Raw genomic sequence first — 16,764 nt, forward strand, 5'->3', positions numbered from 1 at the left:
CAAACCAAGATAACAGACATGGAAACACCTTGAATTAATCTTAAAAATGGCACTAGAAGTGATCAAAAAAACAAACATAGTCTATATAAATTAACTTAATAAAGAATACAGGTCTTTTAAATTTTCAATATAATCCATTATTCGTCTTTCTAGGCTAACTTGAGTGGATTCCTTAGATAGGTCGGTAGACTAAAAAAACAGGCTAACTCTGGAGTTATCCCACCCAATCTGGGTCACACACACTGTTTCAGAAAGTGCCAGGGTCATGATTGGCATTTGTGCTCTGACCTAAAAAAAATTATACTGACAGTTGTTTACTCCTGATCTGGTGCAAACATTTTCAAAATTGCTCCAGGCTATGTCCAAATGTCAATTTTTAGATGTTCAAAGTCTTATATTAAAGAAGCAGATTTATATTTACTCTTTTTTATAGGCTCTGTCAGCCTATAAATATGATATAAAGAATACTGAGGAAAGAAGAGGATCAAACCTAAAATTTATCAATTTGTAAGGTCAATGTATGGTCACTGAACTCTTGCATGATTCACTGTATGGGCTCTCTCACTCTCCTATACTAAATTGTATTAGACTTCTACCCTATAGCTATTTAATTTCAAGTTCAATCTATTGAAGGCCTATGTAGACATAGCACTACCGTGATTTATTACGTAGTCTCAAAGTAAAGTAATTACAGTGTAGTGTGTGAGACAGAGGTTGCGAGTAGCAGCGTCACTCATCAGCTTTACCTTCGCTACGTGTGTCATCGGCTGCGTCAACTGCGTCACAAAGAGTCAAAGAGTGTTTATCCTAGGCAAGATAGTTATACCATGAGTATTTTCCAAACTGTTTATAAGCTACTGTTGTTGGTGAGTTACTTTATTACCTTCAATACAATATTTATCTTTTTACGTGTTGTTTGGTATAGATTAGTGTGTATATGCTGAGTTGCTAAGGAAGTTTGAAAACGTCCGTCCACAACAACTGAGACACATTCCTCCTTTAAATCCTCTATCTTGGTGCTGCCGACACTCTTTGGCAGTCCCAGCCTCTGCTCCTCTCATGTTCACACTGGTACTACTGTTCACAAACACACGGGGACATACAATGCTCAGCTGGCTCATTCGAGGATAACACTAAAAACTTCGCCTTGTATTATGCTGCCTGTCTTCATCTACAGGGTGAGTTTATCATGGTAAAATAACTCATGTTTCTTATACTCTGAGTCCGTCAATAAGTTTAACCCATAAATCAACTATTATGATGTTCAATCGAAATCATCAGGATACTTTTGGAATAAATGTGATCTCATAATTTCTGAGTTTGTTTTGATGTCACAATGCATCTTATTATTATTACTACCTTGTTATAATAATGCATTAGTCGCCTACTGTTTGTGTAACTTTTATTGCTAAGTCCGTTTGTCCTGTCAAAGAAAGTTTGCTTAGTGTGAACAAATGTGTCCAGTGTTTAGCCCTAGTGCAAAGAATGTAGCTTAGGGACAGAGTGTGATTGTGGCTGACAAGGTTTCTTAAGGCTGTCTCTGTGGGTGAACAGGTCAGCACTCTAATGACTGTATTTAACAAACAGGAAACGAGTCTCTTCAATAAAAAAAAATGTTGCTTATATTCAGGACTTGTCATTGTGTGCTTTCTAAGAAATTGTGTCAGTCATTTAAAAGCCACTTAGCTCTGTCATATTACTACAGTGGATCTCCCTGGCCCCCCTCTGCCCTATGTGCTTTTCCTGCTTTGAGCTTTAAATTATTGATGGTACTTCTCAGTGGTTACAGTCCTGTGCTGTCCTCAGTCAGTAATCTAGATACAGAGATCTGATATATCATGTATATTTCTGCGTCCATAAGTGAGAGATCAAATCAGAAATGAAACTGTCAAGAGCTGTGGTTGTGTTGGTGGTTAGGAGGAATTCCATGGCCGTGTGCAGCAGAGACTTCACTCTTTCCCTGTAAACAGTGTAATGGCACTAGAGTGTGTCTCCTGTTTCACCTCTTATTTGCTGATGGATCCAGGAAGTTGCTCACTCTCAGTGTCTGGCTGCTCTGAGTATTTGCTTACTACAGACAATCAGCACCCCCTTCTTGTGCACCATGGATGATCGCATACCTCTATTTCTGAGTGATTATTTTTGACACATGCAGTTTACTTTCAAGATTTATGACTATGCACAATTTTTAGGAGTTTTTACAATTATTTCCACACATTTGGTTGTGTAACGGAGCACACTTATCAGAGAGGGACTTGAGAATGGGTCCATCCTAATCCTGGTCAGCTGCTTTTAACTGTGACATCATGTTCAAATGTTCTGCAAAATTAGACAAGAACAGTATTTACAGTGATATGACTGTAACACACTGTACTGAGCTAATACCAACATGTCTTATGTAACAAGACTGTTGTTTACCAAGAAAGCTGTTTCAACAATGATTTTCAATACAATCTGCCTGTTAAACTGTACATTTAAAAATAGCAGCCACTGTGTCACTGGGATTACAGGAGTGGACAGTTTCCATGCATTCTTCAAAAAAACTTGAGGAATCATTGGAATGTTAATTACTTGAGGGGGAAAAGAGCTGTTCAGTTTTTCCCTGTGCTCTCTTATGAGTGCTCAGCTGGTAGTATGCAAGCCTGGATATCAGTTTACATTTGTACATTTAGAAACATCACTTTGAAAGAGATTCTGTAATTATCCTGAACAAACTCAAAAACCGGTTCAACCAGCTCACAGAACTCTACTGCAAAAACCTCTCATTCCTCCACTTCCTCACTTATTCCTCACTTATAAACCATATTTATGTACTCTGGAAAAAGGTTTTGAAAAAACTGAAACTCTCATGAATTACATTCCATCTATGCAATGTCACCTCTACTGGACATGTGTAACTCGTAATGTACTACTTTATGTCTTACAGATAGTGTAAAAACCCTTGAGCCAAATAATGATGGGCATCCTTAAGAGGAAGTTTGCTGAGCTGGATGAGGGCCCCTGCTACTCCTCTTCCTCGTCTCCTGCGTCCTCTGTCCCTTCCCCCGTCTCCTCTGGGTGGGACTCAGACAGAGAGAACCTCGACATTAACCTTCACTGTCCCCCTTCACCTGCTACTTTGCCCCGTAAGTTTTTAAATACTTAAAAGCCCCACCCACTTTTCCTTTTCAAATAATGCAAACCATATTTTCTAATTTTACCCAGTGCGTTCAATAGGAGTGTCTCTTATCAGTCTACAGCACCACTGCATGCTGATATGAAAACAACAGCTTTAGGGTTACAGATAATAGAATGAGAGCAGATACACTGTTGGGATGTGAAGCCATAATTTGCCTGACCAATAGAGAGCTGTGGGATTCATTTGAATTGCAAGGACTTTTTAAACAACCCATATCATATTGCCCTATCGAGATAACACACAGACACAGATACATTTAAAATCATACTCACTCTTTATTATAGGCATTGGTAGTAGGGCAAACATTAAAGTGATGTAGCCTGTACTTTTAGCTAGAGGGAGCAGCTGAGATGAGCTTAGTCAGCTGCTCTGCCTTGTTTACTGACTTTTGGAAGGAGAGGTCAGCCTCACTTTTGTGTGAAGCACATCAGGTAATCTATTGAAACCACACAGTGAGATCAAACAGTGACTAACTAGTGTAAATAACACAAAATATTTGTGTTTTATTTTAATAATGATTCTGCATTTATTTCCATTTGCATATTTTGCCTTGACTTACTCTTTTTAATGTTCATGCACTGCTAAAGTATATTGAGCCTCGTGCAATGAGTCCCCTAGTGGCCATTTAGAAACCTGCACATTGAGTCTTCAACAACAAATTATTGTTTTGGTGGTGACTGTATTTATTAGCAAAATAGCCTCTTTGATTATAACTACATATTTATATTTGCTTAACTATTTTTACTGCACCAACCGCTGCATTATGTAACTAATTTCTATTTTTTTTTTACAGTGAGATCTATCCTTAAGAGACCAAAACTTGCAGATGCCCAGAACAGTGTGTGCTTCGCCCAGGTGACTGTGTACAGTTTTCCACGCTGCCAGGGATTCACCAGTGTTCCCAGTCGTGGAGGTGCCACTCTGGGCATGATGAGGAGGCATAGTGAGGTTCAAACTTTTACAGTATCCGAACATGCTCTGGAGCAACGGCACAGGCGCCGAGAGCAGCTCAGAGAGCGACGGAGGCAGGAGCGGTTTCAGGAAATGAAACAAAAAGTGAGTAGAAGAAATATATGGCTGAACACAGTTACATGTAACTGTATGCAGGCTACAGTTCTTACCTGTATTTGTATTTTTATAGTTGATCTCCAGTGGGGCCATAAATGAAACAGAAGCTGAGACTCTCACAATAGACCAAGTGCCAATTGAAGAATTCTACATTAACATTAACAGTGTGGAGTTGGAGGGCGGAGGCTTTCTTCAGCCGTACTCTTCAAAGCAGAGGCAGGCGATCCTCTTGGCAGCAGGGGTGAAGCGCATTGACAAGGAGGAGAAGAGGCAGCTCCACGCACTCCGTCTCTCCAGGGAGACCTGCGGCTGTGACTGCCAAGGCTTCTGCGAACCAGAAAGCTGTGCATGCAGCCTGGCAGGCATCAAGTGTCAGGTACGAAGTGTAAATAAACAAATCCTAGACCTTCAACAATGTCTGCTCTTTACTATTCCGACAAATTAGCTTTAAAAAGTTTTCACTAAGTATATTGTCTATTATTGTAGTTGGTTACAATAGTATTATTTGTTGCAGGTGGACCGCTTTAACTTTCCATGTGGCTGTAGTCAGGATGGTTGTGGGAACACCCGGGGTCGTGTAGAGTTTGACTCCAGACGTGTGCGCACTCATCACTTCCACACCATAATGAGACTGGAGCTCGAGCGGAGACTAAAACACGAAACTCCATTTTCAAAGGACCAGTCTAAAGTTCAGAAGGACAGCAATAAGACGCGGCCATCACAGAACATGCAGGACAAAATTCGCCCCTCTGGGTTTTCTTTTGTGGAAGACAATGATAATCCTCTCACTATCCCTACTGTGAGTCCATATAGTTTATTACCAGAGCAGCCAGTGGTGGAGGAGAACAGTTGCAGTAGTGACATGACTGTCTCTTCCTGCTCTTCTTTGGATGCTGTGAGCCTGAATGGACTCTCAACTCTTTCTGAAAACAACATGGGATCATCTCATAATTTAAATATTTGTGACAATAACTCAGTTAGAAATACAAATGAACCATTGAGCCAAATTAGCTACACATCTACTGACGTCGTGGGACCTCCTTGTTCAAATAACAACACATTCACAGACATTCTAAGTTTGTCCCCGCAGTCCAATTGTCTTGATGAAAACTCACTTGAAGACTTTCCTAACACTCCCTCGCCTTCTGGAGACTACTACATGGACCTGAGCCTTTCTTCTGATTCAGATCTTGAATTTTTTGACAGTGATTACACATCTGGGCTACCACACAGCTCCTTTAAGGGTCAGAGGCTCTCAGATAGCCTGGACCACCTTCAGTTATTCAGCTCTGACTCTCTTCCACAGGATGAATCCAGCACCTACCTCTTGGAGTCTCTGATAGGTCTTATAGACTGAATACTTGGTCATTAAAGCCACCAAACATGTTGCCCGGCCAGCCAAAACTACATGTTTTTCCTTTTCTAAGGGCCTTAGTAATTGACAGGTGGATTAGCTAATCAGAGAAATGCAGGGATTATCTGTATTATTAAACATGTGAAATTTGGATTCACCAGGTTACCAAACGTTTATAGACTGTGTATGAGCTGTTTTTCTATGTAAAGACAATGAATTGGCTAAATATTTTATGAGCTGTATATGCTATGTTGCCTTATATGCCTTATACTGAAAATACAACTATTTAATATATGTTTTGAAGTTTTTCAGTGAATTACAATGATGATAAAGTCTACCATAGGCATAAAAATTACTGTAAATATGTATTAACATAAATACTTATGAAAAAGTGTATTTAGTTTAAAATATTTTGGTGTTTTTCATTGTATTATTCAACATTTATTGTAAAATAATATTGTTTTGCCATAGGAGCCAAGATATTCCATTAGCAGATTTTTTTTTCTAAAGAAATGTCTATCTCAAAACATCTGATGAATTTCTCTAATAAACATATTTATTTATTTAAAATGTGCCTCTAGATGATATTGTTAAAGGGATTCATTCATTCTTCATAAGAAAAAACCAAAACGCCCGCAAAAAATAATGGTCTTGGAAACCACAGCTGTTTAGTCATGTTTGCGGCAGTCAGTGCGGTTGCTAACTTGGTTGCTATGTATACGGTTGCTATGGTGTGTGCGTACCTAGTTCGACGTCACGACGCTCGATTGTTTTGGACTGAATACAAGATGGCTGCCAACTCTCTGTCCTAAAAAGTATCCCTATCTATATTTTTAAATAAAACAATTTTAAAGGTTTGCTTCTAGAAATGGGTTTATCGCAGAGTTCAGAAGCGTCTGAAGGAGGAACGTATGGATACCATGTTCACGGTGTAAGGATTCTTTATACATGTTTACTTACTCTCGGGTGACTGTGCAGCAGCATGCTTATCAGCTTAGTGAACATACTGTACGCTGTTTTATGGCTTTGCATTAAAGGACAAAATTCTAATGTTTCTACTTTATTACATTATTCTCCATATTCACATGTAATAGTTTTATGTGTTTCTTGGTATGTTTCTGTGTAAACAGTTATAGTAGGTTTCACAAATTGAATGCATTTTCTTGTGGATAGGTGCAGCCAAATTCACCTGCAGAAAAAGCTGGACTTCTACCATACTTCGACTTTATTTTGTCTCTGGATAATAAAAGACTAGTATGTTGTTAACATTCTTAGAAATACTATTGCTACCTTGAGTGAAATTAATTCAGATATTGCTATTTCTTTATTTTGCTTTGAATCAGAATGAGGAGAATGAACTCTTAAAAGAAGTGCTGAAAGCCAACATGGACGCGACCAATTAAGGATGGAAGTGTACAGCACAAAAACCATGCGAGTTCGTGAGGTTGAAGTGGTGCCCAGTAACATGTGGGGAGGACAAGGTCTGCTTGGAGCCAGCGTCCGCTTCTGCAGCTACCAAGGAGCCAATGAGAATGTCTGGCATGTACTGGTGAGGAGTGTATAATAAAAAAAATATTAGGAATGCAAACAGTTCCAATTTAAAACCCAATCTATATACTCAGCAATAACCTAATCTGAAACTTTTTTTTAACAATTAAATGATTTCTTACAGGATGTAGAAGTCAGGTCACCAGCTGCTTTGGCAGGACTTCAGCCTCACAATGACTACATCATTGGAGCAGATCAGGTTTTACAAGATGTAAGACCCAGAAGAGGACAATTAATATTAAAAAAAAGTTTTGTTTTGTTTTTTTTACATTTTCTTTTGGTAAACTTTTCAGTCTGAAGACTTCTTCTCACTGATTGAGGCCCATGAAGGAAAGGCATTAAAGCTGATGGTATACAACACACAAACTGACACGTGCAGAGAAGTGGTGGTAACACCTAATGGTGCATGGGGTGGGGAGGGCAGGTATGTCACGTCGTGAAAGTGTTTTTTCACTATGTAAGATACTTGTTTTAAAGTCCTTTTTGTATTTTCCAGTCTAGGTTGTGGAATTGGTTATGGTTACTTGCACCGAATCCCTGTTCAGGATGATGCACCAACACCAGAACTTCCAACCCCCACCACTGTTCCTGAAGAGACAATAAGTTCAAAGCCATCAAATCATGGATACACCGAGGTACTGCTTACATTCTTCTTGAAATACAAATGTCTGAATGTGATTTTGTTTTAAATGGCCTTGAATCAATATTACCATTTGAGATTTATAATGTTTGTCTAATTTACAGACTCCTTTGATGGCCCCCTCGACCCCAAGTGACGACATATTGGATCTACAGCAGGTGTCTCTTCAGACAGAGCCTCTTCCTCCACCCATCCAGAGAGTCATGGACCCTGGTGAGTGGACATCTTAATGTATCAATTTCTATTTAACAAGAGTTTGTTTTATAATTGTTTTTAAATATTTCCCAAGGCTTCTCTGATACCTATGCACCAGAACTGTCTCCAGATCCTGCAGATTTGTTAGACAAGATTGATCTGTCTATGTCTTCCATTGATATGACAAACACCTCCCTTGCTATGCACGAGGAAAAGGACAGTGAAATTTCTGGTGTGGGTGAGTAAATAAGCAGTACTTTTTAAACAATACCGGACTGAACTACATACTATTCATTGTAGTGTTGTTTGTATTCCTTTGTAATTATGTTTTTTTCTGTATAGAGGAGCTTGATGACAGTGAACTGATCCAAAATGCCCCAGAGTTGAGTCCGCAGGCTGCAATGGACCTCACTGCTGCTCTTGCCTGTAATAGCATGGATTCTGCTGCTCCACCATCTGAACCCTCTGGTCTCTTCTCAGAGTCCACAGAGCTGTCCAGTTCTCTTTTTGAGGCATCTGATGTTGCACTCTGCCCCACCCCAGAATCACTTGAACGTCCCACTGCACCCCTCATTGAGACTGAAGACCCCCCGAGTGTATCCCCCGTGGACCTCATCCCAGCCCCAACTGTGGAGGAAGCTGCTACAGATGTTTCTGTGTCTCAGGTTGTTGATGATACAGGGGAGCCTCCCAACTTAATCAGTGAGGTATCTTCAGAGCCAATGATGCATAGTGAACTAGAAGAATGTGCCCTTGAGTAAGTTTGCATCAGGTCAAAGACTAAAGATTCGACAATCTTTGGTATTTTTGTATAGCAAGCCAAGGAAATGTATAAGTAACATTTAATTACATTTTAGTCTTAGTTTTACAGAAAACAAGTAATATTTGTATGAGTGAATACACTGACGTAACAACCTCTTCTATATAAGTTACTGCCAATTTAGGTCAAGATCCAATTGATTGTACTTTGTTTTATCAAGTAGTAATGTATGTGTGCCACTGGGCAATGCTGAGCTTTATTTGTGACAAAACATAATTTTCTGAAACACTAAAGAGAACAAGACCTGAAGGTTTCCAAAGATGCATTAACAATAACTACAATGCACAGTTGCACCTTAATGTACAATTAATGTTTCTGATGGTGCACTCTGGGTGGTTTTCTATCTAAAAACATAAGTGTAATTTGTTTACAAAGAAGCAACTTGTCATTCATAACTTGTTTAAGATTTTACTATTTTTAAATTATGTCCCAGCATTACATTTAAATATACTGTTAACTATGCAACAGTACTGGAAGAATGAAATTTTATTTGAAAACAATAGTAGACGCATGTTTATATGACATTTATTAATGTATTGAATATGTGCTGTTTTAGCGGGGATATAGGGGATTGGTGTTTTGATGAAGTAGGTGCTAATTTGTAAAACAATAAGAAATATTTTTGCATATATTTTATAAATTCATTGTGTGTTTTATTAGGAATTGATGCAGAAATGTTTGATGGATACGACAGGAGTAAATCTTTGATGTTAAACAATCATTTCAAATAAGGTTGTCTCTTGCTTTTTTCTCATACCCATCAACTCTGTACAATTCAAGAAACCAGTTTTAATGTTGATAAAGTCTGTACTTGTTAAACCATTCCAATTTATTTTGTTGAATGCCTAAAATATACATATTTCACAAATTATTACAACAAGGGATATTGCAGTGTTATGGCCTGATCACTCATCCTTTTGGCCAATTCAAGCTCACTCATTTCTCTTTATGGCGTTACGCACACTCTTGATGGCAAAATAACCTCATAACATTTACACTGAAAGGATCTGAAAGGGCATTACTTTGATTTTGTAGATCCCTAATCAAACTACATTAAAAAAAATGAAATATACATTTGCATCATTCATTTTGATGATATATATATATATATATCTTAAATTTCCAAATTGCCAACATGACTTGGACAACTAACATTGTTAAAAAAAATCTGCAAATTCCAGGTTGTGACCAACATATTTTAACAACCAGGTCAAGTTTATCCTAATTATAATAATGACCGTAAAATGTTGAAAAATAATAGCTTTAGGTAAACTGTACAACAAAATAAAATGGCTGCAAATGAAATAAGTCACTTAAATCAAAATTGTTATACATATATTTACAAAAAGAAAACATTCAGTCCATTGAAACGGCACAGCTAAAAACAAAGACAGAGACATGTGCATCTAGCGATGAGGTTCAAGCTCTGCAATAATTACATGTCTAAGCCAAGGTTAAGTTCAAGTTATGATGGCCAAAAACAGGACAATAGCTCTGAAGAACTGTGACACTACCAGGAGCCCAAACATACTCCTGAATTGGTGAAACGTGGAGTGTTTCGAACAAGGACAGTTTCTGGAATGTACTAGAACAGTCTACTACATCCATGTGCATATAAATACTCTCAGACAACACGAACGCTAACCTCAAATTAAATACCAATGAGGAGGAACACAAGCAGTCAGAGGTGTATGTTTATAAAAAAAAAAAAAAAAAAAAATTAAATGAAAAAAGAAAAACGGGCCGGTTCTCTCCCAGGTGTGTCTTAGCTGCTTCAGTCCCATCTTGTAGTTCCCTATGTTACACCATAGCCACGTCCTGTACGCACAAATCTGACTGGATTCTCAGTTACTGCGACTTCAGACCACACAATGGGGTTGGGGCATACATGTCAGTGGTAGGTGGTGATTGGCAAATGACAAGAGTTTTGTTAAAAATGATGTTTTTTCACGTGGACTTCTGCCTATAGTGTAGAGTCAAGTCCCCTCCACTCTTCCAGATAAAATGTTTTACTGTTCGCAGGTCCATGTTGGGATCCAGAACCTGAAGAAAACAAATCACAAGGTTAAAATGGTCCAAACACAAAATGTGTTGAGAGCATTGATTGTACCTGGTCTTGACACATCAGCTCAATTTTCTCCTCTGCAAGCATAGCCATGTCCTCCTCTTTCTCCTGCTCCCCGGGCTTATCGTTGGTCGAGGAGCTGGTGGTCTGAGACTCATTGTCCAGATTGATAATTTTCTCATAGACGTGCTCCATCACCTTCCGCACCTGAAGCATGTCACTGGCAGAGAGCCGGTCCCTGCAACAACAAAAAAAGGCAATTAGATAGTTTCCATATCTATTTTCAAATCCAAAGGAAAAGAGCTTACTTTTTTAGAGTTTTTGCACCGGAAGATGAATGGGGTTGGAGGTAGAATGGAATTTTGTTGAATTTGGGCATATTTTTCTGAAACATAGAAACAGTGATATTTTGATGTCACATTTGTCTTTCAGTTATGCGATTTATTTAGATTATTTTGATTTGAAGTGTTCATGTTGTGAATTATATTAATGAAATGTATTATTTCAAATCAATTCAAAGGATTCTGAGGGATTATTATTATTGAAATGTTAAAATAGTAATACTCACATCTACAGTTATGTCAATAACCCACTGAGGAACTGTCTCATTAAGCAGCATTGATTCAGTCTCTCCTCCCGAATCTCTACATAGCAATCTGCAACAAACAGGGTAAGTGAAGGTGTGAGACTGAACTATATCTTTATAAATATCTATAAACAACTAAATACATTTTTGTTTACACATGCCTAAATAGAGTCCTGCCTCCGGCCTCTCCAAAGATAACTGGTGTGTGTGGTGGCACCTGGAAGTATCCATTTCCTTTCTGGATCCTGTTCTCCTGCTCACCATTCACTACAGCAAAAACACATCTTCAGATCCATATTTCGGAACTACAACTATCTTGCCTGAGTGCAAAAAAGCACATAGCACACACCGTGGTTAACTTCATTCTCCTCTTCATCCATTGGGTTTATACGAGTCCTGGGCCAGAACTCCAGCAGGGCCTGAAGTAATAATCCTCCCAGATTCACTGCACAAATACAATGAAAGAAGTGATAACTTCACAAGGGTTTTACATTATATCAGAATGTTTTCATAAGTCTACATACACTTTGGGTCTGATCCATCAGAGCTTGAAAAACCAGCATCTTTTGCTGATACCCAGGCAGCAAAGCAGTCACTTTCATCCAGTGTGATAGTGAGCATCTACACATGCACAAAGCTAAAGTTAGCATTGCATTTTTGCAGACTGAAATGATTAAATGTTCATCCATCCATATTCTTCTGCTTATCCGGGGCTGGGTTGCAGGGGCAGCAGTCTAAGCAGTGACTCTCAGACTTCCCACACCCCAGACCCTTCCTCCAGCTCCTCCAGTGAGACCCCAAGACGTTCCCAAGCCAGCTGAGAGACAATCCCTCCGAGCTGAGTCAAAAGGCAAAGCTGTTCTTTTCCACAACAGTCCGGTGCAATGACCACATCACTGCAGATGCTGCATCTATTTGGAGGAGCTGATTCTCATCCCAGTCGCTTCACACTTAGCTGCAAATCGCGCTAGTGCATGTTGCAGGTCCTAGTTCAATGAAGCCATCAGGGTATCATCATTTGCAAACAGCAGAGATGAGATCCTGTGGTCCCTGAACCAGATCCTATCTGGCCCAACTGCACCTTGAAATTCTCTCCATAAATACAATGAACAGAACCGATGACAAAGGGCAGCCCTGGCACAGTCCAACATGCACTGGGAACAGGTTTGACTTACTGCTGGCAATGCAAACACAGCTCCTGCTCCAGATATAAAGGGACCAGACATCCACTAGCAAAAGGTCCTGGACCTTATGCTCCCGAAGCACCTCCCAAAAGATACTACGAGGAACATGGTCGGAATGTTTTGTCCAGATCCACAAAGGTGTCATGACCCTCGAGCACCACTGATGGAAAGTATAGAGCTGGTCCAGTGTTCTGCGACTGGGACAAAAACCACACTGCTCGTCCTGAATCTGAGATCTGACTATCGCTTAAATTCTCCTCTTCAGTACACTGGAATGGACCTTACTGGGGAGGCTGAGGGTTGAGATTCTCCCATTAAATGTATTAGCAGAAATTACTCACCCCAGTCTTCAAATCAACAGAGAACCAGTTTGGCACATAGACCATCTTGAAGCGTTTTTTAATCTCCTCATCAAATTCTACTTTGCCTAAATCTTCACCTTTGCACGCCTGGGGAAAAAAACAGGCAATCAAGCCAGACAGCTAAAAACAATGCAAAAACAACTATAATTTACACGCCGAGCTAACCCTACCTTTAGGACATCCCAGAATGCAACATTGTTGTTGGTATCTTTGGTGAGTATGTGTCTTTTGTCATTCAAAATGTGGCACTGGATAATACTGGCACCTCCTTCAAAATCAGACATAGTTCAAATAAGCTTGCAGAACATAATATAACCATCAATTTCACTTATGTTTTAAAAACACACTTACCCTTAATGACTTGTTCAGGCTGTGTACATAGAGGTGTCAGGGGTGTACTGCAGTCATTGTCATACTCTCCTGATGATCTGAAGTTGTGCATTCCCTTTAAAGACTATATTAGAAAGTACATTTGCAAATAAATTACAATTTAATGTTGTTTGCAATTTGAAATGATAAACAACTGATTTGTGTTTATCTGTTAAATATACTTGGAGTGAATGGAAATGGGGAAGGATAATATTATTAGGTGAGGTCACAGGAACTAGTCTCTGTAAACAGTGGATTCCAGCAGCTTTATTGCAGTAGTGCAGGGATCTCAAACATGTCATGCATGCTTACCCATTTATTAACGGATGACTTGGTGGTGGAGACCCAGATTGCTGGCGGTGGGTCAGCGGATCTGTCCAGTTCCATCTGAGCAAAAGACAAAAGACACAAAAGTTGAATTTACAGCTATGAATAAGAAACACAATGACAATTAGTAAATTTGGCATTTGAAAATATCTCACTAATTCATAAACAGGCAATAACAATAACAGCAGTTTCTGTATTTTGGGCTTTCCTTTTTAGGATCAGTGGAAGACTAAACTCTTACTTTCAGTACGGGAGCTTTTTCTTCACAGATTAACACTCTGATGTCCGGGTTACGTAGATCAGTGCAGTAAATCTTTTGTCCCTGCCACCTGAATACACATGTGTGAATGCTTCATTCACTTGCAGAGCCCAGACACCTTCATCATGGACCCGGTACGTGGCAATACACCTTTGCTGACCAAGGGACCACAGGTCGGATAGTCCCGTCAGAGCTACCTGACAAACACTGAGAATAAAAGACAGAGAGGTTACAAATATCTGCATGTACTGCATTACATTGCTGTACATTTGTACAGCAATACAATGATAAAAGCCACTTTTTCATAACCATTTTACCTGAGTGCCATCACGGTTTAGTAGTAAGGATTTAACATTGTCTGTGTGACCCTTTTAGCTTCATCAGTTTTGCACATGTTCGTGGGTCCCAGACTCTGAGTACCTGAAAGAATCCAGTCATAATATAACTGCACAATCCAGATAGATAGGTGGGAAAAGGAGGAAGGAGGATAAAAAGATGTATTTCACTTCGCAAACCTTTTCTGTGGATCAGATACTATAACTGTGCCCATCTGGTTCATTGCCAGACTATAGATGGAGTCTTTGTTTCCACTGAGTGAGGAAGCTGTCAACAGACAAAGAAATAAAATGTAAATTGACACAAACTGTATAAATGCCATGAGCTGGATGTTGGCTCTGCACTCACTGGTGACAGTGCTTATTGGAAGCAGTAAGTGCTGTTAGGGTATTCACGTCCCAGAGGAAGATCTGCCGGTCCAGGCCTGCGAGGCCACAGCGTCTTTGTCTTTTAGCGTATGCCAGGCTTTCACGTAGTCCTTGTGTGTTCTTAACGTCGACATACAAAAACCTTTGTGTGCGTTCCATACTTTAACAGTAGGTCTGATGAGCAGATATTACTAAAACAACATGAAAAAAATCAATCAGGTAAGTTAATTAAAAAAACGACAGTAGCATGTATCCCATGATGCAATCCAAGATTTTATTTTTTTAAGGTTAGGTACAATTATCCATGTTTCAAAATGGTATAAGAAGCCATTAAAATAATACACAATTTTAGAGTATATTGTAAGAATTACATTTTTTTTCCAACTTACATGTTTTTCCATTGCAACACAATACTATATCATTGACCCAGTCTGTATGATGCTCCATTGAAGCTATGTATGGATCTTGCTGCAATACAAAAGAAGAGTAAATAATACACCACTTATCTAGTCTTTAGGCAGATCACAACTTTAGTGACAGGAAAATTATACTTTACTTTGTGCTGATAAACGCTCCATATCCGGATGATGGAGTCTCGTCCAGCTGTGAATAGTCGATTTAGAGCTGGGTCCAACTGAAGTGCATTCACCCCATTTCTATTGTACTTCTCCACCTCATCTCTAATAACATAAGACACCTGCGGCACAGAGAGGTCAGTGAGCCAGACACATCTCCACTACCGACGTATAGTCTGAACTGATGGCACATTGAACTTTAGTGTCATCATTAGCTTGCCAAAAGGGAAAATTGTATCATCCAGTGTTTTGGGTTCTGATGAGATCAAGAGTGAGCGCAGGAAACGTAAAACACAGGGCCACTAGATGTGATTATAACAACGCAACACAAGTTGATGACAAATATCAAACACCAACTTTTGGGGTTTGAAGTCTGCCCAGAACCACGGAGAGCGTATATTACTCCAGCAAGTAGACGGAGCCAAGATAGTCATGCTAATCTTATTTTAGCACCGAGGAAAAAAATAAAAGCTCAATGAAATTGCGACAATCGCTCAAGCAGAAAAACAAACATGGTAGCAACAATAGGATAAAATTGCCCTACATCCATAAGATAGAAATAGTGAATAAAAATCACACATTTATTCGTCCGGGGTTAGCCAAGATGCTAGCGCAGCTAAGCTAAGGTTAGCCGGTTGAAGTCATGACTCATAAGAGCAGCTCCGTCTGATAAGACAGGCTTTTGATGTGACCTAACTTTTTTTAAATGACACTTTAAAGATCCCGTCCTAAATATCGCGTCTGGCATGTACAAACAATGACCAATAATAAATTCACCTGCACTTTTCTCCGCCCAGCAGCATTTTGCCTGTGATGCGTGGCCATCTTGCATGTTGACAGTCAATTCATGTGATGCTACATCCGGAAAAAAAGAAAACACGCACACCTGAGATTTGTGGGTAATGATGTTTTAACCGTAGACTGTATAACACGCAACACCAATAAACCATTAATTTACCCTTCTAAATAAACACAATACTATTAACTTAAAGTGTTCCTGTCAGGGAATTATTTTCCTCAATGGGAAGAGTATAGGTAAGTGCTTCTTCTAGATAGTAAAATAATCTAGTTGTTTCAATAACATTTATTTTATATTTTAATTTCTCTTGTTTAATTATAAAGAATATATGTGACCTTCTTAGAAATTAGAAATCATTTAGTTAGGATGTTGTTTGTTCTTATTTTTGCAGTACACTTAGTCTGGCACCAGAGAGCACCCCAGACCAGACGTGTGGACTGATCATGGGATAGATGACCATCACAGATTGAAACTTTCCACCAGTAACTGGACAAAACAGTCTCAATTAGGTTAGCGCCTTCTGCTTCATGTAGCCTACGCTCATCTGTAGAGGTAACATAACTTTCCCATGTCCTCTTTGAAAATATCACACCTTTACTGTATTCACAGAACAGGACATTATACTATAGGTCGAGCCTAATCAATCAGCTTTGCATGTAGGTTACAGCTAGCGTTAGCATGCTCCAAATATTCAGAGAAGTTAATTAGTCTATATTTTTAATTTTGGTTTA

At 39.2% G+C, this 16,764-nt stretch overlaps 3 protein-coding genes across 3 annotated transcripts; 2 read left to right on the forward strand and 1 right to left on the reverse strand.

The window, feature by feature from the left end:
• The first annotated feature begins 1,045 nt into the window (after positions 1-1,045).
• csrnp1a (cysteine-serine-rich nuclear protein 1a) lies at positions 1,046-5,738 on the forward strand. Its single transcript, XM_033983094.2, has 5 exons — positions 1,046-1,178; positions 2,927-3,125; positions 3,972-4,234; positions 4,320-4,622; positions 4,761-5,738. The coding sequence occupies exons 2-5, from the start codon at positions 2,954-2,956 to the stop codon at positions 5,601-5,603; spliced, it is 1,581 nt and encodes a 526-aa protein (XP_033838985.1). The 5' UTR covers positions 1,046-1,178; positions 2,927-2,953; the 3' UTR covers positions 5,604-5,738.
• A 644-nt stretch (positions 5,739-6,382) lies between these two features.
• gorasp1a (golgi reassembly stacking protein 1a) lies at positions 6,383-9,806 on the forward strand. The gene is given in 10 exon segments (XM_033983095.2): positions 6,383-6,531; positions 6,774-6,854; positions 6,944-6,991; positions 6,994-7,149; positions 7,273-7,359; positions 7,442-7,572; positions 7,645-7,783; positions 7,893-8,001; positions 8,078-8,221; positions 8,326-9,806. Coding segments are annotated over 10 exon segments (1,377 nt in total). The 5' UTR covers positions 6,383-6,468; the 3' UTR covers positions 8,745-9,806.
• Positions 9,807-10,121: 315 nt separating this feature from the next.
• Positions 10,122-16,070, reverse strand: LOC117385769 (WD repeat-containing protein 48-like). The gene is given in 23 exon segments (XM_033983096.2): positions 10,122-10,846; positions 10,914-11,106; positions 11,177-11,253; positions 11,437-11,524; positions 11,616-11,721; positions 11,804-11,899; positions 11,979-12,075; positions 12,980-13,087; positions 13,171-13,268; positions 13,352-13,454; positions 13,682-13,756; positions 13,938-14,014; positions 14,017-14,128; positions 14,130-14,162; positions 14,273-14,326; positions 14,328-14,375; positions 14,471-14,484; positions 14,487-14,569; positions 14,652-14,721; positions 14,724-14,831; positions 15,028-15,127; positions 15,216-15,356; positions 16,012-16,070. Coding segments are annotated over 23 exon segments (2,025 nt in total). The 5' UTR covers positions 16,060-16,070; the 3' UTR covers positions 10,122-10,750.
• Between the last annotated feature and the right edge of the window lie 694 nt (positions 16,071-16,764).

Source organism: Periophthalmus magnuspinnatus, chromosome 17, assembly GCF_009829125.3.
Source record: "Periophthalmus magnuspinnatus isolate fPerMag1 chromosome 17, fPerMag1.2.pri, whole genome shotgun sequence".
In the NCBI taxonomy this organism is placed as follows: domain Eukaryota; kingdom Metazoa; phylum Chordata; class Actinopteri; order Gobiiformes; family Gobiidae; genus Periophthalmus; species Periophthalmus magnuspinnatus.

Excerpts from the sequence above, each read along its gene's own strand:
- csrnp1a (XM_033983094.2), top strand. The coding sequence starts at position 2,954 with ATGATGGGCATCCTTAAGAGGAAGTTTGCTGAGCTGGATGAGGGCCCC. Across the intron at positions 4,235-4,319 it reads TTCAGGAAATGAAACAAAAA|TTGATCTCCAGTGGGGCCAT; the intron begins GTGAGTAGAAGA and ends GTATTTTTATAG. Across the intron at positions 4,623-4,760 it reads TGGCAGGCATCAAGTGTCAG|GTGGACCGCTTTAACTTTCC; the intron begins GTACGAAGTGTA and ends TATTTGTTGCAG.